Below are 26,708 nucleotides of genomic sequence, written 5' to 3'. Positions count from 1 at the left end.
ACTGTAGTATTGCAGTATACAGTAGGATCAGACAACCGAGGGTTAAAGTTCACTAGGGGGCTATGAAAAATAGTTGGAAAAAAATTGAAATCACCCCCTTCCCCATTTCCTAAATATAAAACAGTAAAATTTTATAAACATGTTGGGTATCCCTGCATCCCAAAATGTTCAATCAAAATATAACTGTTCCCAGTGTTGAACCCCATAACTGAAAATAGCCCCCAAATTCCGCTTTTTTGCCTTTTTATAACATGAAAAAAATGTATAAAAAGTGATGAAAAGGTCACACAGTCAAAATGGTAGCAAATAAAACTTAGGTGTCATTTTTTTCCGGGATGAGCCAATCACTTAAGCTCTGTAAACCCAAGTATGAAAAAGTTATTAGCCCCACAAGATGGCAAAACAAAAAAAAAAAAATTCTTTCAGACAGGTTTTAATTTTTAAAAAATGTATTAAAAACACAAATCCTGTATAAAATTAAGTATCCCCATAAACTTACTGATACAAAGAATAAACAAGATGTTTTATTTGGGGCACAAAAAAACAGTGGGGCACACAGTGAAAAAACATGAAAAAAAAGAAACCCCAGAAAATGGCGCAAATGCATTTTTTCATCAATTTCCCTGCATCTGGAATTTTTTTTCCCCGGTACATGGCATGGAGTATTGTCAATAACAAGTGCCATTGGTAACCCAAAACAAGCCCTCGCATAGCTCTTTACATGGAAAAGTAAAATATTATAGATTTTTGAAGGTGGGGAGTGAAAAATTGAAACACAAAATTTAAAACTGCCTGGGGATTAAGGGGTTTAATTAATGGGGTAATTCACTATGGATTATTCCTTTTAGTTAGTTGCAAGGTCTTATATGGTCAGAAGTTGGGAGAAAAGCCAGACACAGCACAGATGCCCTTCTTCCATAGGGGTGAATAGTAATTTCCGAATAATAATTTCTATTTACCTCTATGGGAGCGTATTCTACTTTTTCACCCAAGACCATAAGCACACGACCAAGCTCAGGCGGTGGAATCCTACCAGCACACAGTCCGCTTTCCATGGGTCTAGCATGATTGTGTGTTGGATTTTTCCCTCACTCCACCTTAAAACAACCCAAACTAGAGTAAGTTCTGGTCTGGAATAAAATACACAAAACCTGCATTATACCATTCACTAATGGAATATATATAGAAGCAAAGGGAGGACATACAAGGTCTAGTAGGATAGACTTATAGTACTGATGCCAACTCAAACCTTTTTTTTAAAAAAGTTTTCCTTTTAGTTTTTCGTGTAAGTGGCAAATTGTGTGATAACACTTAGGATATATATAGAGAACCTTGTATAATCTATGCATAAAGTAATTGGGGGCTTATATTAAACCCCCTTTAGGATCCAGCACATTGGAACACAAATTTTGGCACAATTATAGAAAAACTAACCATGTTCAGAATGATATGATTTCTAGAGAAATGCAGTCATGTACAGGATACGTTCTGCAGGTTTGTTCTTAAGTTGAATTTGTATATATGTTGGAACTGTATATTTTATAATTGTAGCCCCAGACCAAATTGGACAATTGGTTTTTAAAACTGTTGGGTTGTCATAAGAACCAGGATTTACAATAATAGGGGTCGTCTAAGTCAGGTGTTCTTAAGTAAGAGAATGCCTGTGGTCTTACCACTCAAATTTTATGGTAAATTATGGTTTCTATCCGCTTAGTGTTGGCATAACTTTAAATATTATTATAATTTTAGATTAAAAATCAAAACGCCAATTTTATATTTTTTTGTGAATTCAGAATTAATTAATTTTAAATTTGAATGAGCTTTCCAAGATGGATAGATAGGAGATATATAAATCATCCTGCTTTCATAACGGCACCTTTCAATATATTAGGAAAAAAATTAGCTTTTAGCAAGCTTGTTAACCCTTTTTAAGAGCTTCACAGTAACTAAGAAAAGAATCAAGGTGAAGCTTAGAATTTTCTAATTATTAGTCTTTAGATATAAAAGGAGAAAACAAATTTTGTTGTAAAAATGTTTTTTTGAACCCCCCCCCCTTTCCCCCATGTATTGTTGTTGTCTGTACACTGTAGGGTGTAGAAGGTACCGAGGTCCCTTTGGGTTTTAGACCGTTTGGGTTTTTGCGGTTATAGTATTCTGCATATTTTTAAATCATAAATGTAATGGATTATTGTCCCCCACCCCCATTTGGAAGCACAGCACCAACACAATCCATTCTTAGTCTCATCCGTGTTGGCCCTGTCCATCCTCACCAACTTCTCAGCCACAGGTACCTAAAGAGCAGATACCTCCTAGAACCTTATGTTTAAAGATTTCACTCCTGGCCATAGAACAATGAAAGCCAAATCTAAAAGATGAAAAGGTTTTCGGGAAAACAGAACATTGGTGATACAGTTTGGCACCTCAGAATTCAACTGCCAGAGCCTTTTACCACCCCTCACCCTCCACACATATGCATTGAGGATGAGAGAGTCAGGAGACCCCATACATTTTTGAATTATGAACTTGTTCAGATACAGATAATTCTGTCTTGACCAAATTCCCCCTGGATTTATACATATACAAGTCCTATATTTTGTTATTTATATACTTTGTGTCAGGTTCACTAGGGAGAATGCTTGGACTTCTGGTTATTCTGTTGGTGCCAGCAGCGTTCTCCTACCCCCGGCGCGTATCCGCGCAAACTCCACCTCTCGTCCCGGGCAGCGGCTGCTAAGATCTCGCGCTGTCTAGGAGTTGTGTTCGGAACTGCTGGAACTTGTGGTACCTCTGCATGGTGCCTGGTTGTTCTGCACCTTGAGGGGTTAATTCCCAGAAGCTGTCCAGCTCCTATCAGGTTCTGGAGGTGGAGTTCTGGCTGCATAAATTGCAGCTTCACTAGTCACCTGTGCCAGTGTGTGAAATCCTTCATCACTCGCTTGCTGCATTAGGTTGTATTGCTCTGTATCTGTGTTGTTGTGACCTCGGCTAGTTTTTGACATTTACTTACTTATTTTGCTCTTGACGTACCCTCTCGTTGTTACTCCGGCTAGTTTGCCATTCTTTTGTGTTTTATGTTTGTCAGTCTGTTTGTGTTTCCCTTCCCACACTTATCCAGTGTATTTCGAGTCTTCAAGTAGTCGCCCCACGGTTTAGCGTGGGGGGGCTATAGGAAGGGACAGAGGTTGGGGCAAGCTCAGGGCACACTATCCCCTGTCTTCTGTGTTTCCCAACCCTAACACTTTGGTTATGTAGAACAAGTCAAGAATATCCCCAAGTCATTGACAAGAAGTTGAATGTCATTTGATAATGTTCCAGCATATGAAAACTCTTTTGCTCTCAAGACACACAACCCATCTTGTACCTCTAATTTATGCCCAAGAGCTGCTATAAGGCCAGAGAATGTTATTTCTTATGTCTATACGTTCTATTTTGCCTCCCCCACCCCTTTAACTCTAAAGTGCTGGAAAAAAAAATATTTTTTGTTTAAATCAACCATATAGAATACATTTTCTTCTTAGAAGTGTTTTATTGAAAAACAAAAAAAAAACCCCAAAAATATGCCATATGCAAGAAAAGCATTATCTACTTATGCCACCACCAGTCACTGTAAGCAAGATGACAACTCCTTTCCTTTTTCAATTTTTTACAATATGGTTATTATTGACATGTTTTCCCATCAGTTCTCGTTTCTCGTATATTCTTTTTCATAGTGAAAGTCAATTAGCGAGATTCTTAGATCATCATCTGGGTCAACTCAAAAACCATTAAAAGAATTAAAAAATTTACCACCTAATACAGGTTCCCAATGATAAATTAATCACAACAGTTATCTGTGGGACTGCAGGGACCATAACAAGTAATAAACGGATGAGGCATCTTGTCAAATATCCATAGGACTAAGATGAAAGTGGGGACGGTTGAAGATTTATTCATTACGTAGTAATATGCTTTCAAGTTCCATTATTCATTTATAAGTCCCTCACTTCTTGCTTCATCCACTTTAATGCTCTAGCTGGTCCAATACCAATAGATTGAAGGAAAGAAGTGATTTGTCTTGCGATACCTGCAAAAATAAAAAAAATACAACAGCATCACCCGTTCAATGGAAGACTAGCGTGCATTCAAACAAATCCTGCTCCTAATATATTAAATTTAAAAAAAAAATCTAAGTGTTGCAGGAAAATATGGTGCTAAACAAATATTATGTTTTCAATTTCTAATTTTGGAATACACACAATAAAGAAATCTGCACATTCAGCATGTAAGGAGAAGTAATTGTACGGTACATGTAATGCCTGGGGGGCAGAATTACATTGAAAAGTTTAAAACCAAATATTTAGATGCATTAGGGCTCTAGAATCGTTACCTGTGAGTGTACTACATGCAGAAAATATGAGCATACAATAAGGGCATCTCCAAAAAGTGTAAGGCCTCTGACCTATTCCTATAGGAGAATAACTAGGAGCCTCAGATTACAATGCCTGCGCCCTGCTTAAAGAGGACCGGTCATGCAAATTAACCCACCCAAAAAAGGCTTCATGAAAAACAATGATTGCCCTTCTCCCTAAATGGTTCCATTCCATGGCTACAATGTTAATAAACAGTTTGTTATTGGACTCGCACCAGGTGAGGTTAATATAATTTAACACAGCGAGTCCTGAATAATAAATTATACTTGGACAGGCTATGATATTCTGCTATATGGAGAGCTCTGTTACATCATTGGGCACTTAAAGTCAAGTCATCATCAAATGTCCTGTTACATACATAGGTTAGATGTTGCAGATGTATCTGATCACATAAAATCCCAATAGCCTCACTGGAGGATGGGGAGAATTAGAAGTCCATAAAGACAGGCTGTGATTTCATTTAATCAGATACATACATGGTGTACAGTTTGACATTACAGGTCCTTAATCCTCCTAACATTAACACTCTGCAGCATGTCATGTGACCAAAGAGGCATGGGAAGAAGATGGTAGGGGCTGGTCAAACGGGTCTAGTCTTCTCTGATGCCATGGAATATAAAGTTGATTTATGTGGATGTAAGGAAAACAATTTTTAGCTAGATGGAGGGTGTCAGTTAATAGGGCTCCAAACAAAAAAAAAAAAAATAGACGAAAAGACAAAATTGTTATTACCTTTACTGTCTGGTACACTTTGTGTTCCTCCCGATCTCCGCCACTCAGTCATCAGGTTTCCTTTCGTCTCGCAGGTGGGCGCAATCCAATAGAGAAAGAAATGTTTTTATAAACAATCTACACAAATTTCTTGCATTTTAAATAAAAAGACAAAAAAGAATCTACAATACTCTTTTACGTCTCTGGTTAGATGATTTAAGCAGTTCTCCAGATGTACCCTTCACCCTTACTTAACAAGGATAGAAACCAAACTCAAAGAAACAGCTAACTAACATTTTCAAAAATATCTTATTAGATAAATGTAATACTTACGTTTTTTGAGTTCCCAATGTTGGTCGACTGATCAAGAATCGCCAGAACCTTTTAGGGTCCCACAATGAAGTCCTAAGAAATTTCCACTTCCAATCCAAGAGTCAGCATAGCATCTTCCCCCGTGATAATTAGAACTGGATTATCCGCTTCCATTGCATGGTTTGACGTGGTACCTTCTTGGTTCTGTGTTACAAAGTTCTCGATAGGTTGACTGTCACAGTCCACTGGACTTTCAGCCTCCCATGGGTTGCCTCCATTAACATCAGTTTTCCAGGGAAAATTAATGTAATTTAAGACTGAAAGAACTGAGTGTCTACAAGATTGGTCCGGAACAAGAAGATTTCTCAACATCGTGATTGCTGCACGGGAAAATTGGTCCCAACGAGCTGGTGGAGGAATATAGCTCAGATTGTCCAGCCAGTATACATAGTCCAGGTACATGATGTCATCACTGAAGGCGCGTCTCCAAGGATAATATCCAGTAAGGGTGACAAATAGTATCCCAAAAGCCCAGGTATCTACACTAGGGTGTAAAATTAAATATTCCTCGTCCGAGATGTCACACAACTCTGGAGACATATACGGGATAATGTGCGACATTGAGGTTACAATGCTACCTACAGGCTGAGTTAAGCCAAAGTCACCAAGCACAATATGATGGCAATCTCTGTCCATGAGGAGGACATTGTCCGGCTTCAGATCCCTGTGCACCAACCCTTTATGGTGCATGTAGTCCAGAGCGCTGGAGATTTGGACTGCACATCTTTTTACCATTTCTTCTGAAAGTCCAACCTGCAAAAATAAGATGAGCATCAGAAGTTACACACATATAGATTATACATGGTCATATACATCAGTCTGAGGAGAAGATGTTGGGTTGGTTAATAGGATAAATAAGGTGTATGTTACGATATGAAGAAGGCATTTCTTACCTCAGCTTGAAAGAGGTGATGCAGTGTTCCTGCCGTTGCCAGCTCCTGAGTCATCGCATAGTAGTCCATGGTGTGTGTAAATATTGGGTAGGTTAAAATAAATTCAAGGTTCTCCGAGAGAGAGATTGATAGGGACAGTTCCATTAGAAAAGATTTCAACTTGGTCCGGTCCTTTCTCACCAACTTCAGTGCAAATGATTTACCTAAAGAAAAGAAGACAATTAGATGTTATGTCCTAGATCTCTCTTGATAAAATAATATTCTAATATCCATACAGGTAATGGATTAGTTGATTACAACAGCCCCAACTCTCACAGCTGATAAGTCACCACCTCTTTCCCCATTCATAACACTTGCGTGATGCATGAAGCTGTGTGTCAAATAGACATTTGATTGACAGATATTTGATCATTTTCTATAGGATTTCCTTCTGTTCTGGCTCCTTTTGCCTACAGTGAAGCTCAGGTCTCCTTGTGTAAACTCCGAGCTCGGCAGGAAATATCCTCTACGCTAACCAGTCAGTGGTCACAGGAGAGAGAAGAGCGACATTCTCTGTTCTCACTCAAAAAAAGAAATACATATGTAACAACATGAGGCAGATTCTACCAGAGATTACAACAAATAAGGGATAAGGAACGGAGAATCCGAAATCCCCCTGTAGATTACATCATTAGTTGAATCCACCAATATGAGCAGAATAATAATAATATTTATATTGAGCCAAATTATGTAACACTTTACAATTTTTAATCTAGTGTGTATTAGTCTACATATCCAGCTTTATGGCCTTGGTCACATACCTGTAAGTTTGTCTTGTGCAAGTAGGACTTGTCCATAAGCCCCCTCACCAAGCCTCTTGATGATCCTGTAACATTCGGTAATCTCCTCGACCTCTACAGTTTGGAAGACTGGTTCCATTTTGGCTTAAGGATTGGTGAGGCTTGATCTTGAGCAAATAGTCTACAAGAAAGAAAATCAACTTTTAGTAAAATATATTGTTCAATAGGTCTTCATGTCAATATATCATCACAATCCATCATACTTTAGGTATTCACAGTATAATGTGAAAGGACTAGGTGAACACCCCAAATTAATTCATAATGTTGGACTTATTATTGGTTATTCGATTTTTCCATAATTCTAACCAAGAACAGGCTAAAACGACATTTTATTCTAAACCGTTTTACATTCTAACAAAGTTGTTATCTAAATATTATTTTTAGTTTTGTTCATTATAGGACATTGAAAACTCCAAACTCATTAGTAATAACATCAGGAAAACAAACCAACAACAAAAACACAACTTAGATGATTGGTCTTACCTTAGTTCTGTAGTTGTGGTTTTAGGTGAAGATGTCCAGCTAGTCAAGGGTGTAGCATAAAGTAAATTGTCCCAGATTGGGGGTACAGAATCTATACCAAGATTCTTTATAGATTTGCCAGGTCCGAATTGTTGTGTCACTGAGGATTATGTTTTTAGTAGACAAGTGGCTGATCACTCGGGCTTCAATAACCATAACACCCAGTGGTTACTGGAATAAAAGGTCTACAGGTACCCCCCCCCCCCCTACAGTTATCCAATTTGAGGAGATTATGGTTGTACATATGGCTCCACTCGCTTCTATGGAGCATCAGGATGTAGATGTTCCACAAGAGTCACAAGTAATTTTTTTCTCATCTACACTAACATGGGGTAACACTGGGGATTTGTGGACCCCTAATTCTTGTGATTGCTGGAGGAAGGGTGATACTTGGGACCCCCATCAACTAGGACGCCATGGTAAAAAAACAAACCAAAAAAACACTTTTTTTTTTTATTTCTCAGGTTTGGAATATTGAAGACTCTTTGAAAGCTAATTAATATGAAATCAAAGGAGGTCCAACAATTGCCGTATTCTCTGATGTTGCGACATCCACTGATCCAATATTGAGAACCAACTTATTGTTGAACAATGTAATCAACAAAAATGCTTATTTTTGACAGGGTAAAAAGCACATTAGAAAGTGAACCCAAAAACTGCCAAAGTCCTACCACAATGGCATAAAACAGTCCTACAAATAAATATAATCATTATAGATGGAAAAGCAGGGGTGAAAAATAAAATATCTGCAAAAACTCATTGTAACTTGTAGACAAATCTATAATCCCTACTATAGTGTTGCGGTAAGGGTAGCATACAGCCCCATGCATTTCAATGGCCAATACGTCCATCCATTTGGATGGATGGACTTCCCACCATATCATACCATACCTGGAAAAAATCAATTGGGTCCGTGCCACAGTTCTCCCTACAGAGAGGGGAGGGGTGAGCTACAGCCTGGGCATGCATTTGTTCAAGTGAAACCAGCCTACGCCTGTAAGGGGCAAAGAGGGGGGGGGGGTGTAGGGAAGTGGCTTAAGGTTGTGGGAGAATAAGTCCCCACATGTATCCTCCAACTAATGGGCTTTATCAGGGGAAAGCAAAATAAAGCTATTTTGTTCCTTGTCAGAATACGGCTACAGCTACATGTGTGCTTGATATGATCAGTGTTTGAAGATGCATAAAATTCATATACAAATTCAAGGGCATCTAGCACCAGGATGAAGATCTGTATGCAAATGATCCTGAGACCTCCAGGTTCAATTAAGTCCTATGGAACCTGAAGCCCCTTAGGCTCATTTGTATACAGATCTTCATCCTGGTGGTAGATGCCCTTTAATATGTACAAACATTTGAGGAAAACTGACTTCAATGATTTTGCCAGGTGCAGCCAACCCTCTACTATGTATGGGGCTCAACAGTCCCCCTACGGCGTTTTGCCATGTTTTTCAGAGCACCTCGTTGGTTAAGTGTACAAAGAAGTAATTTCAGTCAGAAGAATAATATTCCTGTCAACTCCTTTCCAATGTGACCGTCCTGGGTGTACAGCAATAAACATGGAGATTATAAAGTCTTTGTAAGTGGCCATTTACATGTTCTGGGGGGTGCATAATGGTAGGGCCAAACATGGGCCCAGGAGTCTTATAGGGTCCATATAGTGTGTCCTCCTAATACAAAGAGACCAGAATTATATACATTAGAATTGGGGACCTGGTGCAGATTATATATTATTAAACCATAGTTTTAGGTTACACCTCAGTCTTTATGAGGAGTTCTGTGAAGTGCATCTATAATAAGGAGAGAATCAAAAGAGACCCCATCCGGGTCCTAGTTTCTCCATGTGGTCAAAGTGGTCCAACCTGTGCCCATTACCATGATATTCATATCTTAATCTTCTCCATATGTGGACACAACTGAAGTTATTGAGCAATTATATTATTCTTCAAGGAAAAATTCTCTTCTTGAAAAATGTTAACACAAAATTTAAATCTTCAAAAAGCCAGCGGTTTATAATTGATAAATGTTTTCCCAGGACTATATGGTGCATTATAATTGGGAACTTTGTACAGATTTTTCATTTTCACCCTACACCTCTGTCCAGGTACCAGACATTTCACACAACAAGAAATGATCTAGATCTCCATCCTGCTCCTAGTGTCTCCGAGAGGATGTCCTCAGAGTGGTCTAACCTGTGCCCATTGCCATGACATTAACACATTAATCCCCTGTGTTTGTGGAGACAAGCCGTTACTTATGGTTTCATCTTATTCCCAGGAGTTTCTCCATAGCCTCCAGGAGAAGCTCCTCACCCCGGGAAGTCTGACATTTACATCTGACTTCTCCTTGTCTAGAAGACAAACCCTATTCCTAAGCAGGACCAGATTCTCTTTATCACTTTCTACAAACACATTTTAGCACATCAATTATTTTAAAATACATTTATATTGGTTCTGATATGGTTACAAGTGGTGAAACAAACCAGTTGTCCTAAACTCTTCGTCTAGAACGAAAAAAATCCCAAATCTTAAGCAGGACCAGCATTTCATTATCGCTTTACACAAACCCATTTCAGTGCTTTTTAACCCCTTCCCGCCGCGGCCCTTTTTTCGATTTTGCTTTTTCATTTTTCACTCCCCACTTTCAAAAATCTAACTTTTTTTTTTTTTCCATGTACGGAGCTGTGTGATGGCTTATTTTCTGCGTAACAAATTACACTTCAAAATGGTGGTATTTAATATTTCATGCCATATACCGGGAAGCGGGGAAAAAATTCCAAATGCAGTGAAATTGGTAAAAAAACGCATTTGTGCCGTATTCTTGTGGGCTTGGATTTTACGGATTTCACTGTGCACCCCAAATGACATGCCTACTTTATTCTTTGGGTCGGTAAGATTACGGGGATACCACATTTGTACAGGTTTTATAATGTTTTCATACATTTAAAAAAATTAAAACCTCCTGTACAAAATTTTTTTGGGGAATTTTGCCATCTTCTGGGGCTAATAACTTTTACATACTTTGGTGTATGGAGCTGTGGGTGGTGTCGTTTTTTGCGGATTTTGATGATGTTTACAATGTTATCATTTAGGACTGTATGACCTTTTGATCACTTTTTATTGAATTTTAAAACAAAAATGTAAATGGCAAAAAAGTGCCATTTTCGACTTTGGGCGCGATTTTCCGTTACTGGGTTAAACGCAGTGAAAAACCGTTATCATATTTTGATCGGGCATTTTCGGACGCAGCAATACCTAATGTGTTTATGATTTTTACTGTTTGTTTATATTTATATCAATTCTAGGGAAAGGGGGGTGATTTGAATTTTTAGGTTTTTTTATTATAATTTTTTTATTATTACTATTTTTCAGACTCCCTAGGGTACTTTAACCCTAGGTTGTCTGATCGATCCTATCATATATAGTATGGCAGTATCATAATATACTGTAGTATGGCAGTATATTGGGATTTTACTACTCATACATTATGAATGGGTTAACCCGAAGTAGCTTCTGGTCTTCATGAGATCCGAAGTTACCATGGCGACGGATCGCTGCTCCCCGATGACTTCACGGGGAGCGACGATCCACGGAAAGATGGCGGCGCAAGCGCGGCGCTGTCCTTTTGAAGCCGCCGGCACCTATGCCGGCGGCGATCAGCGGTAAAACACCCGCGATCGGTGCCGGCACCGATCGCGGGTATTACCGGTAAGCCTTTGCTGCAATATGCAGCAAACACTTACCGGCTATGGAGAGGGCTCGGCCCGCGAGCCCTCTCCATGTACCGGGACCCGACATGTGACGTACTATTACGTCACATGTCGGTAAGGGGTTAAAAAAATAAATTATCAATAAACAATTTATTTTTCAATACATTTTGAAAATAAAAGGGGATGATTGCAGCTAATGTTCGCGATTGGGGTTATCCGGTTATTGATTGCCGCCGGGGGGCAGCAAAAGCCGGCATCGTGTGGGCATGATGGGTACGATAGTCGCTCTTGATTACGTTATCGGGGAGTGATGATCTGTCGCCATGACAGCCTTGGGTCTGTACAAGACCTGAAGCTTCATGGTTTCTGAAGATCTGTTACAACATGCCAGTGGCGCATAGGACTTTTTATATGATCTATTACCGACTGTAGTACTGCAGTATATAGTAGGATCAGACAACTGAGGGTTAAAGTTTACTATGGGAGTCTGATAAATCGTAGGAAAAAAAATTGAAACTCCCTCCAACCGTAGCATTACCTAAATTAAAAAAAAACAGTAAAAATTAACATGTTGGGTATACCCGCATCCCAAAATGTTTAATCAAAATATAATACCGTATAAGACGACCTGGTGTATAAGACGACCCCCCCTACTTTCCTGTTTAAAATATAGTTTAAGATATATTTGCCGTATAAGACTACCCCTTTTCCAACGCATACAAAACGCCGGGAAAAATTAAAAAAAAAACAGATTTGAATTTAACATGGTCCTTTTTTTAATTTTAAATTCTTATGACATGCAGGTATATAGCAGGAAAACTGTCGCTCATAAACATAAGGCATACAACAACATTACTACCGTCCATTTTACTGTGAATGTTACCATACTGTACCTTACATTTTTATTTTATTAAATATTCCATGCCATGTACTCAGAAGCAGGAAAAAAATTCCAAATGCAATGAAAATGTTGAAAAAACGCATTTGCGCCATTTTCTTGTGGGCTTGGATATTACATCTTTCACTGAGCGCCCCAAATGACATGTCTACTTTATTCTTTGGGTTGGTACAATTAAGGGGATACCAAATTTATAAAGGTTTTATAATGTTTTCATACATTTACAAAAATGAAAACCTCCTGTACAAAAATTATTTTTTTGATTTTTGCCAACTTCTGGCGCTAATAACTTTTTTATACTTTGGTGTACGGAGCTGTGGGTGGTGTCATTTTTTGCGAATTTTGATAATATTTTCAATGATATCATTTTTAGGACTGTACGACCTTTTGATCATTTTTTTTATAGATTTTTTTTATTTTTCAAAATGGCAAAAAAGTGCCATTTTCGACTTTGAGCGCTATTTTCCGTTACGGGGTTAAACGCATTGAAAAACAGTTATCATATTTTGATCGGGCATTTTCAGACGCGTCGATACCTGATGTGTTTATGATTTTTACTATTTATTTATATTTGTCAGTTCTAGGGAAAGGGGGGCGATTTGAAATTTTAGGTTTTTTTTAACTTTTATTTATACTATTTTTCAGACTCCCTAGGGTACTTTAACCCTAGGTTGTCTGATCGATCCTATCATATACTGCCATACTACAGTATGGAAGTATATGGGGATTTTCCTTATTCTTTAGAATGTTCCCAGCGTTTAAACCCCATAATGGAAAATAGCCCCCAAATTCCGCTGTTTTTGCCATTTTACAACATGAAAAAAAAAAAATTATAAAAAGTGATGAAAAGGTCATACAGTCAAAAATGGTAGCAAAGATGTATGAAAAATTAGCACTAGAAAATGGCAAAACAAAAAAAAATTATTTCAGACAGTAAGATCATGGGGATACTTAATTTTATATAGGATTTATGGAGTTTTTAATATATTTAAAAAAAATTAACCTTCTAATACAAAGAATAAACAAGATGTGTCACTTGGGGTACATAGTAAAAAACCTTGAAAAAAAACAAAACCCAGAAAATGGCGCAAATGCATTTTTTCGTCAATTTTCCTGCATCTGGAATTTTTTTCTCCCGGTATATGGCACGGAATACTGTCAATAAGAAGTGCCATTGGTAACTCAAAACAAGCTCTCACACAGCTCTTTACATGGAAAAGTAAAATATTATAGATTTTTGAAGGTGGGAAGTGAAAAATGGAAACACAAAATTTAAAACTGCCTGGGGATTAAAGGGTTTAATTAACCCCATAGCGCAATAAGACGTACCCTTACATCTTACTGCGCATGGGGGAGTATGAAGAGGGCTCACGGGCTGAGCCCTCTTCATACTCACCGGGCATTTGCTTCATAATGAAGCAAACGCCCGTCGCTAACACCCGCGATCGGTGCTTGCACCGATCGTGGGTGTTAACCCTTTGATCGCCGCCGGCAAAGCTGCTGGCGGATTAAAGAGCCGGCGGCGCGTGGGCGCCGCCATCTTGGCTACGATCGTCACTCCCCGTGACGTCACCGGGGAGCGGCGATCCGTTGCCATGACAGCCTGGGATCACACAAAGATCCGAGGCTGTCATGATCGAGGCTATCTATTACAATGTGCGATCTGCACATTGTAATAGATGGTATGCAAAATCCCCATATACTGCCATACTGTAGTATGGCAGTATATGGTAGGATCAATCAGACAACCTAGGGTTAAAGTACCCTAGGGAGTCTGGAAAAATAGTAAAAAAAATAAATTAAAAAAAGTAAAAAAAAAAAAAAATTATATTAAAAAAACATAAAAATTCAAATCCCCCCCTTTCCCTAGAACTGATATAAATATAAATAAACCGTAAAAATCAAACACATTAGGTATCGCCGCGTCTGAAAATGCCCGATCTATCAATATATGATAACGGTTTTATACTGCGTTTAACCCCGTAGCGGAAAATAGCGCCCGAAGTCGAAAATGGCATTTTTTTGCCATTTTGAAAAATAGAAAAAATTCTATAAAAAGTGATCAAAAGGTCGCACAGTCCTAAAAATATAAGCATTGAAAACGACATCAGAAGTCGCAAAAAATGACACCACTCACAGCTCCATACACCAAAGTATGAAAAAGTTATTAGCGCAAGAACACGGCAAAATGAAGAATTTTTTTTCTTTACAGGAGGTTTTAATTTTTGTAAATGTATGAAAACATTATAAAACCTATACAAATTTGGTATCCCCGTGATCGTATTGACCCAATGAATGAAATAGACCTGTCATTTGGGGCGCACAGTGAAAGCTGTAAAAACCAAGCCCACAAAAAATGGCGCAAATGTGTTTTTTTTTAGCATTTTCACTGCATTTAGAATTTTTTTTCCCGCTTCCCAGTACACGGTATGGAATATTTAATACCATCACTACGAAGTGCAATTTGTTACGCAGAAAATAAACCATTACATAGCTCTGTACATGGAAAAATAAAAAAGTTATAGATTTTTGAAGGTGGGGAGTGAAAAATAAAAACGCAAAAACGAAAAAGGGTCTGGTCCTTAAGGGGTTAATGGGGTTGTTCACTATGGATTATTCCTTTTAGTTAGTTGCAAGGTCTTATATGGTCAGAAGTTGGGAGAAAAGCCAGACACAGCACAGATGCCCTTCTTCCATAGGGGTGAATAGTAATTACCGAATAATAATTTATATTTACCTCTATGGGAGCGTATTCTACTTTTTCACCCAGGACCAAGCTCAGCCGGTGGAATCCTACCAGCACACAGTCCGCTTTCCATGAGTCGAGCATGATTGTGTGTTGGATTTTTCCCTCACTCCACCTTAAAACAACCCAAACTAGAGTAAGTTCTGGTCTGGAATAAAATACACAAAACCTGCATTATACCATTCAGTAATGGAATATATATAGAAGCAAAGGGAGGACATACAAGGTCTAGTAGGATAGACTTATAGCACTGGTGCCAACTCAAACCTTTTTTCTAAAAAATACTTTTCCTTTTAGTTTTTCGTGTAAGTGGCAAATTGTGTCATAACACTTAGGATATATATATGGATGGATATATAGAGAGGTAGGTAGGTAGAGAGGTAGGTAGGTAGAGAGGTAGGTAGGTAGAGAGGTAGGTAGGTAGGTAGGTATCTCTATCCTTGTATAATATATACATGAAGTAATTGGGGGCTTATATTAAACCCCCTTTAAGATCCAGCACTTTGGACCTCAAATTTTGGCAGAATTATAGAAAAATTCACCATATGCAGAATCATAAACAATTTCAACTAAAGAACAAATCTACAGAACATATGCTGTACATGACTGAATTTGTCTAGAAATCATATATGTTGGAACTGTATTTTTTATAATTGTAGCCCAAGACAAAATTGGACAATTGGTTTCTGTGACAATTGGGTTTTAAAACTGTTGGGTTGCCTTAGGAACCAGGATTATCAATAATAGGGGTCTTAGGTAAGAGACCGCCTGTAGTCTTACTACCCACATTTTATGGCAAATTATGGTTTCTATCTGCTTAGTGTTGGCATAACTTTAAAAATTATGATTTTAGATTAAAAATCAAAACACCAATTGTATAAATCTTGGGGAATTCAGGATCAATTAATTTTTGGCTTATTTTAAATTAGCTTTCCAAGATGGATAGATAGGAGTTATATAAATCATCCTGCTTTCATAATGGCACCTTTCAATATATTAGAAAAAAATTGCTTTTAGCAAGCTTAACCCTTTAAGAGCTTTACAGTAACGAAGAAAAGAATCAAGGTGAAATATTCAAATTATTAGTCTTTAGATATAAATAGAGAACCCCACCTTAGAAATTTGTTGTAAAAATGTTTTTAAACCCCCCCCCCCCTCTCCCCCATGTATTGATGTTGTCTGGACACAGTGGGGTGTGGAAGGGACCGAGGTCCATTGATCTTTTGGGTTTCAGATTTTGCTGTTATAGTATTCTGCATATTTTGAAATCATAAATGTAATGGATTATTGTCCCCCACCCCCATTTGGAAGCACGGCACCAACACAATTCATACATGTTGGGCCTGTCCATCCTCACTAACTTCTCAGCCAAAGATGACTAAAGAGCAGATACCTCGACCTAGAACCTTATGTTTAAAGATTATTTCACTCCTGGCCACAGAACAATGGAAGCCAAATCTAAAAGATGAAAAGGTTTTCGGGAAAACATAACATTGGTGATACAGTTTGGCACCTCAGAATTCAGCTGCCAGAGCCTTTTACCACCCCTCCCCCTCCACACATACAGGAGACCCCATACATTTTTGAATTATGAACTTGTTCAGATACAGATAATTCAGTCTTGACCAAATTCCCCCTGGATTTATACATATACAAGTCCTTCTTCATTATTTATCTAACATGGTTATCCCCAAGTCATTTACAATAGCATCTGTGGAATAACCCATTATAGATTAGCCTTACCTTAGTTAACATTTTCACCAAAAATAATAAAAAAAGATGTCAGGTCATTATCTCTAAGAAGTTGAATGTCATGTGATAATGTTCCAGCATATGAAAACTCTTTTGCTCTCAAGACACACAACCCATCTTGTACCTCTAATTTATGCCCAAGAGCTGCTATAAGGCCAGAGAATGTTATGTCTTATGTCTATACGTTCTATTTTGCCTCCCCCACCCCTTTAACTCTAAAGTGCCGGAAAAAAGCTATTTTTTGTTTAAATCAACCATATAGAATACATTTTCTGCTTAGAAGTGTTTTATTGAAAAACCAAAAAAAACAATGTGCCATATGCAAGAAAAGCATTATCCACTTATGCCACCACCAGTCACTGTAAGCAAGATGACAACTCCTTTACTTTTTCAATTCTTTTACAATATGGTTATTATTGACATGTTTTCCCATCAGTTCTCGTTTCTCGTATATTCTTTTTCATAGTGAAAGTCAATTAGCGAGATTCTTAGATCATCATCTGGGTCAACTCAAAAACCATTAAAAGAATTTAAAATTGTTCCACCAATTACAGGTTCCCAATGATAAATTAATCACAACCGTTATCTGTGGGACTGCAGGGACCGTAACAAGTAATAAACGCATGTGGCGTCTTGTCAAATATCCAGAGGACTCATATGAAAGTGGGGACGGTTGAAGATTTATTAACTACTTAGTAATATGCTTTCAAGTTCCATTATCCATTTAGAAGTCCCTCACTTCTTGCTTCATCCTCTTTAATGCTCTAGCTGGTCCAATACCAATAGATGGAAGGAAAGAAGTGAATTGTCTTACGATACCTGCAAGAAAAAAAAATACAACAGCATCACCCGTTCAATGGAAGACCAACGTGCATTCAAGAAAAATCCTGCTCCTAATATATTACATTAAAAGAAAAAATTTAAAATCTGTTCAAATTTAAATCTTAAATTATAAAAGTGTTGCAGGAAAAGATGCTGCTAAAGAAATTATATTTAAAATATTTAGTTTTCAATTTCTAATTTTGGAATATACACAATAAAGAAATCTGCACATTCAGCATGTAAGGAGAAGTAATTGTACGGTACATGTAATGCCTGGGGAGCAGAAATACATTGCAAAGTTTAAAACCAAATATATAGATGCATTAGGGCTCTAGAATTGTTACCTGTGAGTGTACTACATGCAGAAAATATCAGCATACAATAAGGGCATCTCCAAAAAGTGTAAGGCCTCTGACCTATTCCTATAGGAGAACAACTAGGAGCCTCAGATTACAATGCCTGCACCCTGCTTAACAAGAGAACCGGTCCTGCAAATTAACCACCCAAAAAGGCTTAATTTAAAACAATGATTGCCCTTCTCCCTAAATGGTTCCATTCCATGGCTACAATGTTACAAAAAACTGTTTGTTATTGGACTCACACCAGGTGAGGTGAATATAATTTTACAAAGTGAGTCCTGCATAATAATTTTTACTTGGACAGGCTATGATATTCTGCTGTATGGAGAGCTCAGTTACATCATTGGGCACTTAAAGTCAAGTCATCATCAAATGTCCTGTTACATACATAGGTTAGATGTTGCAGATGTATCTGATCACATAAAATCCCAATAGCCTCACTGGAGGATGGGGAGAATTAGAAGTACATAAAGACAGGCTGTGATTTCATTTAATCAGATACATACATGGTGTACAGTTTGTTAATGTTAGGAGGATTAAGGACCTGTAATGTCACTCTGCAGCATGTCATGTGACCAAAGAGGCATGGGAAGAAGAAGATGGTAGGGGCTGGTCAAACAGGTCTAGTCTTCTCTGATGCCATGGAATATAAAGTTGATTTATGTGGATGTAAGGAAAACAATTTTTAGCTAGAAGGAAGGTGTCAATTAATAGGGCTCCAAACAAAAAAAAAATTAGACAAAGACAAAATCGTTATTACCTTTACTGTCTGGTCCACTGTGTGTTCCTCCCGATCTCCTCTACTCAGTCGTCATCATCAGGTTTCCTTTCGTCTCGCAGGTAGGCGCAATCCCATAGAGAGAGAAATGTTTTTATAAACAATCTACACAAATTTCTTGCATTTTAAATAAAAAGACAAAAAAGAATCTACAATACTCTTTTACGTCTCTGGTTAGATGATTTAAGCAGTTCTCCAGATAATAATAAAAAAAAAAAAAAGAACTTTCCTGAAAGTGAGAATCTTATTTAGTCTAGAATATGCATTATGGCCTAAACCTTGCCTTGTTGTACCATTACAGAGCTAAACACTGAAGATGCACCCTTCACCTTTACTTCCCAAGGATAGAAACCAAACTCAAATAAACAGCTAACAAACATTTTCAAAAATATCTTATTAGATAAATGTAATACTTACGTTTTTTGAGTTCCCAATGTTGGTCGACTGATCAAGAATCGCCAGAACCTTTTAGGGTCCCACAATGAAGTCCTAAGAAATTTCCACTTCCAATCCAAGAGTCAGCATAGCATCTTCCTCCGTGATAATTAGAACTGGATTATCTGCTTCCATTCCATGGTTTGACGTGGTACTTTCTTGGTTCTGTGTTACAAAGTTCTCGATAGGTTGACTGTCACTGTCACAGTCCACTGGACTTTCAGCCTCCCATGGGTTGCCTCCATTCACATCAGTTTTCCAGGGAAAATTAATGTAATTTAAGACTGAAAGAACTGAGTGTCTACAAGATTGGTCCGGAACAAGAAGATTTCTCAACATCGTGTTAGCTGCAGGGGAAAATTGGTCCCAACGAGCTGGTGGGGGAATATAGCTCAGATTGTCCAGCCAGTATACATAGTCCAGGTACATGATGTCATCACTGAAGGCTCGTCTCCAAGGATAATATCCAGTAAGGGTGACAAATAGTAGTACCCCAAAAGCCCAGGTATCTACACTAGGGTGTAAAACTAAATATTCGTCGTCCGAGATGTCACACAACTCTGGAGACATATACGGGATAATGTGTGACATTGAGGTTACAATGCTACCTACAGGCTGAGTTAAGCCAAAGTCACCAAGCACGATATGATGGCAATCTCTGTCCATGAGGAGGACATTGTCCGGCTTCAGATCCCTGTGCACCAACCCTTTATGGTGCATGTAGTCCAGAGCGCTGGAAATTTGGACTGCACATCTTTTTACGATTTCTTCTGAAAGTCCGACCTGCAAAAGTAAGATGAGCATCATAAGTTACACACGTATAGATTATACATGGTCATATACATCAGTAAGAGGAGAAGATGTTGGGTTGGTTAATAGGATAATAAGGTGTATGTTACAATATGAAGAAGGCATTTCTTACCTCAGCTTGAATGAGGTGATGCAGTGTTCCTGCTGTTGCCAGCTCCTGAGTCATCGCATAGTAGTCCATGGTGTGAGTAAATATCGGGTAGGTTGTAATAAATCCTGGGTGCTCCGAGAGAGAGATTGATAGGGACAGTTCCATAAGAAAAGATTTCAACTTGGTCCGGTCCTTTCTCACCAACTTCAGTGCAAATGGTTTACCTAAAGAAAAGAAAACAATTAGATGTTACCTCCTAGATCTCTCTTGATAAAATAATATTCTAATAACCGTATAGGTAATGGATTAGTTTATTACAACAGCCCCAACTCTTAATCCAACAGCTGATAAGTCACCTCCTCTTTCCCCATTCATAACACTTGCATGATGCATGAAGCTGTGTGTCAAATAGACATTTGATTGACAGATATTAGATCATTTTCTATAGGATTTCCTTCTGTTCTGGCTCCTTTTGCCTACAGTGAAGCTCAGGTCTCCTTGTGTAAACTCCTAACTGGGCAGGAAATATCCTCTACACTAACCAGTTAGTGGTCACAGGAGAGAGAAGAGTGACATTCACTGTTCTCACTCACAAAAAGAAATACATATGTAACAAAATGAGGCAGATTCTACCAGAGATTGCAACAAATAAGGGATAAGGAACGGAGAGTGCGCAATCCCTCTGTAGATTACATCATTAGTCGAATCCGCCAATATGCGCAGGATAATAATATTTATATTGCGCCAAATTATGTAACACTTTACAATTTTTAATCTAGTTTGTATTAGTCTGCATATCCAGCTTTATGGCCTTGGTCACATACCTGTAAGTTTGTCTTGTGCAAGTAGGACTTGTCCATAAGCCCCCTGACCAAGCCTCTTGATGATCCTGTAACATTCGGTAATCTCCTCGACCTCTACAGTTTGGAAGACTGGTTCCATTTTGGCTTAAGGATTGGTGAGGCTTGATCTTGAGCAAATAGTCTACAAGAAAGAAAATATAATGTTCAATACGTCTTCATGTCAATATATCATCACAATCCATCATACTTTAGCTATTCACAGTATAATGTGAAAGGACTGGGTGACCACCCCAAATTAATTCATAATGTTGGACTTATTATTGGTTATTCGATTTTTCCATAATTATAACCAAGAACAGGCTAAAACGACATTTTATTCTAAACAGTTTTACATTATAACAAAGCTGTTATCTAAATATTATTTTTAGTTTTGTTCATTATAGGACATTGAAAACTCCAAACTCATTAGTAATAACATCAGGAAAACAAACCAACAACAAAAAAACACAACTTAGATGATTGGTCTTACCTTAGTTCTGTAGTTGTGGTTTTAGGTGAAGTAGATGTCCAGTTAGTCAAGGGTGCAGAAGATGTCCAGTTAGTCAAGGGTGCAGAAGATGTCCAGTTAGTCAAGGGTGCAGAAGATGTCCAGTTAGTCAAGGGTGCAGAAGATGTCCAGTTAGTCAAGGGTGCAGAAGATGTCCAGTTAGTCAAGGGTGCAGAAGATGTCCAGTTAGTCAAGGGTGCAGAAGATGTCCAGTTAGTCAAGGGTGCAGAAGATGTCCAGTTAGTCAAGGGTGCAGAAGATGTCCAGTTAGGTGTCTTTAAGAAGTTGAATGAAGTCGCTCTATAGTGGTTTAGGCTAAGAAAACTCTTTTGCCCTCTCCAAGTTTATCTGAGAAATACTCAAGAATAAACTAACAAGACCCATCTTCTACCTCTATTTTATACATGAGGAGATCCAAGGCCTAAAGGTTACCCCCATTCTATTATCATTGGATGGCAGAAGCTTCTATCAAGTTGCTAATGACTCATCACCTAGACCTTGGCCAGTCATGGAGACCCCATTGTTATTTAAAGAGACCGACTAAGGAGCTGATCAGGGAACAAGGGATCAGGGAGTAGCCACCTCAGGATTGTTTATAGTGTTAGGAAAATGCTAATATCATTTGTCCTGAAATTACCTAAACCTTAGTCACACCTCATCTTCTACTAATTTGATAACAACAGAAAAAAAGTTCTATAGGGAGATATACAATTCTCATGCATCAACATTGTAACGAGTGTTCATTCTCATAAAATGAGTCCACATTTTGTGGAACTATTCACATCTTACATATCTAGATATACAATTATCCTCATTATTATATTTGTCCTATATTAAGCCATGGTGTTTGGTTGCCTTCTATGCTTGACCCACTGGTAGAACTTTACTTTGACCACCTGCCTAATCATTGTATTCATGAACATCTTCTATTGGTTACAGTATTATATCCCACATATGGAAGTATTGGATAAGAACCTCATGTAGTATAAAGTAAATTGTCCCAGATTGAGGGTACAGAATCTATACCAAGATTCTTTATAGATTTGCCAGGTCCGAATTGTTGTGTCACTGAGGATTATGTTTTTAGTAGACAAGTGGCAGGTTACTCGGGCTCCAACAACGATAACACCCAGTGATCAGCGGAATGAAAGGGCTACAGGTACCCCCCCCCCCTTACAGATATCGAATTCAATGAGATTATGGTTGTACACATGGCTCCACTCACTTCTATGGAGCATAAGGACATATATGTCCCACAAGTCACACGTCTCATCTACACTCACATGGGGTAAAACTGGAGGTTTGTGGACTACCCCCCCCCCCCATTTCTTGTGATTGCTTGACGAAGGGTGACAGCTGGGACCCCCATCAACCTCAACGTCATTCCCCAGGTTTGGAATATTGAAGATTCTTTGATAGATTATTAATATGAAATCACAGGAGGTCCAACAATTGCTTTATTCTCTGACATCCAACATCCACCGATCCAATATTGAGAACCAATTTATGAACAAAAATGCTAATTTTTGACAGGGTAAAAAAACACATTAAAAAGTTAACCCAAAACTCCCAAAGTCCCACCCACAATGGCAGAAAACACTCCTACAAATAAATATAATCATTACGCATGGAAAAGCAGAGGTGAAAAAAAAAAAAAAAAAAACTCCACAAACCCAATGTGTGAATACCTGTAACCATAACATGGAGACCGATCCAAAATGCAACAATGCAAGAGTGTTTTTCCCACAAAAACATTCATATGCACCCTACCATAGTGTTGCGGTAAGGGTAGCATACAGCCTCATGCATTTCAATGGGCAATACGTCCGTCCATTTTGATGGATGTATTGCCTACAGCAGTGATGGCAAACCTTTTGGAGACAGAGTGCCCAAGCTACAACCAAAACCCACTTATATATCGCGAAGTGCCCACATGACAATTTAAGCAGTAACTTATTGGACCCTGCTGTATCACAGGTTTTAATTGTATTGGCGCCCTCCAATATTGGAGTTCACCAATACAGTTGAAAGATGATGGAGAACAGTAGACTGTAGCATCCCAGTAGGGTCCACTGCAGAGGAAGGATCAGGTAACCCAGAGCAGGAGCTCCAAATCCATCTCTAACCACACCTTACCACTCCTCCTGTAGTCCTGGCAGCCAAGGATGCCGCTTTAAAATAGCACTGAGCATGGCATGTCCTGAACTGTATTGGATCACAGGGGAAAGCCTTGAGTCCCATCTGGCAAGCTCTAAATTGGGATGAAGGCCTGGGTGCCCACAGAAAGGGATCCAAGTGCCACCTCTGGCACCCGTGCCATAGGTTCGCCACCACTGGCCTACAGTGTCATCCCAATACCAGGAAATAATATTAAGCATGCGCCATCTTTCCCCATAACTACGGCCGTGCCGCACTTCTCCCTATGTAGAGGGGATGGAGGAGCTACAGCCTGGGCATGCACATGTTCAAGGGAAACCGGCCTAAGCCAGTAGGGAAGTGGCTGGAGGTTGTGGGAGAAAAAGTCCCCATGTATCACCCAACTAATGGGCTTTGTTAGGGGAAAGCATAATAATATTTTGTTCCTTGTCAGAATATGGCTATAGCTACATGTGTGCTTGATATGATGCATACAGTTCTTCATTTTGGTGGTAGATGCCCTTTTAAGATATACCAACATCCCCCCCCCCCCCTACATTTGAGGAAATATGACTTAATTGAATTAGCCAGGTGCAGCCAACCCTCTACTATGTATGGGGCTCACCAGTCCCCCTACGGCGTTTTGCCATGTTTTTCAGAGCACCTCGTTGGTTGAGTGTATGAAGAAGTAATTTCAGTCAGAAGAATAATATTCCTATCAACTTCTATCCAATCTTACCATCCTGGGTGTACAGCAATAAACCTGTAGACTATAAAGTTACTATAAGTGACCATTTACATGTTCTGAGGGGTGCAGAATGTAGTGCCAAACATGGGCCCAGAAGCCTTATAGGGTCCATATAGTGTGTCCTCCTAATACAAAGAGACCAGGATTATATACATTAGAATTGGGGACCTGGTGCAGATTATATATTATGAAACCATAGTTTTAGGTTACACCTCTGTCTTTATGAGGAGTTCTGTGAAATGCATCTATAATGAGGAGAGGATCAAAAGAGATCCAATCTTTCTCAGAGTTTCTCCATGTGGTCAAAGTGTTCTAACCTGTGTCCATTACCATGATATTCATATCTTAATCTTCTCCATATGTGGACACAAAACTGTAGTTATTGTGCAATTATATTATTCTTCAAGGAAAAATTCTCTTCTTGAAAAAAACTAAAACCTTTAATAAGCCACAGGTTTATAATTAATAAATGTTTCCCCAGGACTATATGGTGCATTATAATTGGGGACCTCGTAGGGATTTTTCATTTTCACCCTACACCTCTGTCCAGGTACCAGACATTTCACACAACAAGAAATGATCTAGATCTCCATCCTGCTCCTAGTGTCTCCGAGAGGATGTCCTCAGAGTGGTCTAACCTGTGCCCATTACCATGACATTAACACATTAATCCCCTCTGTTTGTGGACACAAGCCGTTACTTATGGTTTCATCTTATTCCCAGGAGTTTCTCCACAGCCTCCAGGAGAAGCTCCTCACCCCGGGAAGTCTGACATTTACATCTGACTTCTCCTTGTCTAGAAGACAAACCCTATTCCTAAGCAGGACCAGATTCTCTATCACTTTATACAAACACATTTTAGCACATCAATTATTTTAAAATACATTTATATTGGTTCTGATATGGTTACAAGTCGTGAAAAAAACCAAACACCGTTGTCCTAAACTCTTCTTCGTCTAGAACGAAACCCACTCCAAAACTTAAGCATTTAATCATTTAAGCATTTTATTTTTCAATACATTTTAAAAATAAAAATTATCTCCTTTCAGGCTGAGCCCCCTCCATACAAGGGGGATGATTGCAGCTAACATTCACGATGGGGGTTATCCGGTTATTGATTGCCGCCGGGGGGCAGCAAAAGCCGGCATCGTGTGGGCATGGCTACAATAGTCGCTCTTCATTACGTTATCGGGGAGTGATGATCTGTCGCCATGACAGCCTTGGGTCTGTACAAGACCTGATGCTTTATGGTTTCCGAAGATCTGTTACAATATGCCAGTGGAGCATAGTAATAGATCATATGTCAAATCCTGACTGTAGTATTGCAATATATGGTAGGATCAGACAACCTAGGGTTAAAGTACACTGGGGTTGGGGGGGGGGGTGTCTGAATAATAGTAGAAAAAAAAAAAAATCCCCTCCACCCCCATTCCCCAAATATAAAACAGAAATTATTATAAACATATGTTAGGAATCCCCGCATCTAATATGTTAATAACTGCTCCCAGTGTTGAACCCAATCACGGAAAATAACCCCCAAATGTCAGAAATTCCACAAAAAAAGTGATCAAAAAGGTCATACAGCCAAAATGGTAGCAAAGTAAACGTCATCCCGCAAAAAATGACACCTATCACTAAGCGCTGTAGACCAAAGTATTAAAATGTTATTAGCCCCAGAAGATGGCAACACAAAATTTGTACAGAAGGTTTTAATTTTTTTGAATGTATTAAAAACACAAATCCTATATAAAATGTAGTATCCCCATAATCGCACCGATATAAAGAATAAATAAGACATATTATTTAGGGCGCACAGTAAAAGACGTGAAAGAAAAATGCCCACAAGAAAATGGCACAAATGCGTTTTTTCATCAATTGCAACGTATTTGGAATTTTTTTCCCCGGTACATGGAACGGAATATTAAATACGGTCAATAAGAGTGCCATTGGTTGCGCAGAAAGTAATCCCTCACACAGCTCTGTACATGGGGTTTACATGTTAACCTAAGTCCAATAAGCCTTTAAATGTTATGCAATTATATATTGTAATAATCGATTGTATTATTAATCCCAGCTTTAACATATAGAACATATACAGGCCCGGGTTACGTACAAGATCTGTTCTGTAGGTTTGTTCTTATCTGGAATTTGTATGCAAATCGGAACTATATATTAATAATTGTAGCCCCAGACAGAATTTTATTGGTTTCTGACAATTGGATTTTAAAAATGTCGGATTGTCATAAGAACCAAGATTAACAATAAAGATTTATTACAGACATCACTGGTAACTGTTATAGCTGATTATTGTAGCCTAGGATCAAAGTATAA

General features: G+C 38.5%; 2 protein-coding genes across 2 annotated transcripts; both read right to left on the bottom strand.

Annotated features, from left to right (window-relative positions):
* Positions 1-5,525: 5,525 nt before the first annotated feature.
* LOC140122911 (serine/threonine-protein kinase SBK1-like) lies at positions 5,526-7,303 on the bottom strand. Its single transcript, XM_072144153.1, has 3 exons — positions 7,186-7,303; positions 6,386-6,588; positions 5,526-6,245 (listed from the first exon to the last, which is right to left on the bottom strand). The coding sequence occupies exons 1-3, from the start codon at positions 7,301-7,303 to the stop codon at positions 5,526-5,528; spliced, it is 1,041 nt and encodes a 346-aa protein (XP_072000254.1).
* Positions 7,304-19,296: 11,993 nt separating this feature from the next.
* LOC140122910 (serine/threonine-protein kinase SBK1-like) lies at positions 19,297-21,085 on the bottom strand. The gene is made up of 3 exons (XM_072144151.1): positions 20,968-21,085; positions 20,165-20,367; positions 19,297-20,025 (listed from the first exon to the last, which is right to left on the bottom strand). The coding sequence occupies exons 1-3, from the start codon at positions 21,083-21,085 to the stop codon at positions 19,297-19,299; spliced, it is 1,050 nt and encodes a 349-aa protein (XP_072000252.1).
* Between the last annotated feature and the right edge of the window lie 5,623 nt (positions 21,086-26,708).

This window comes from Engystomops pustulosus, chromosome 3 (genome assembly GCF_040894005.1).
Source record: "Engystomops pustulosus chromosome 3, aEngPut4.maternal, whole genome shotgun sequence".
Taxonomy (NCBI): Eukaryota; Metazoa; Chordata; class Amphibia; order Anura; family Leptodactylidae; genus Engystomops; species Engystomops pustulosus.
This window is presented reverse-complemented; position numbering and strand designations above follow the sequence as displayed.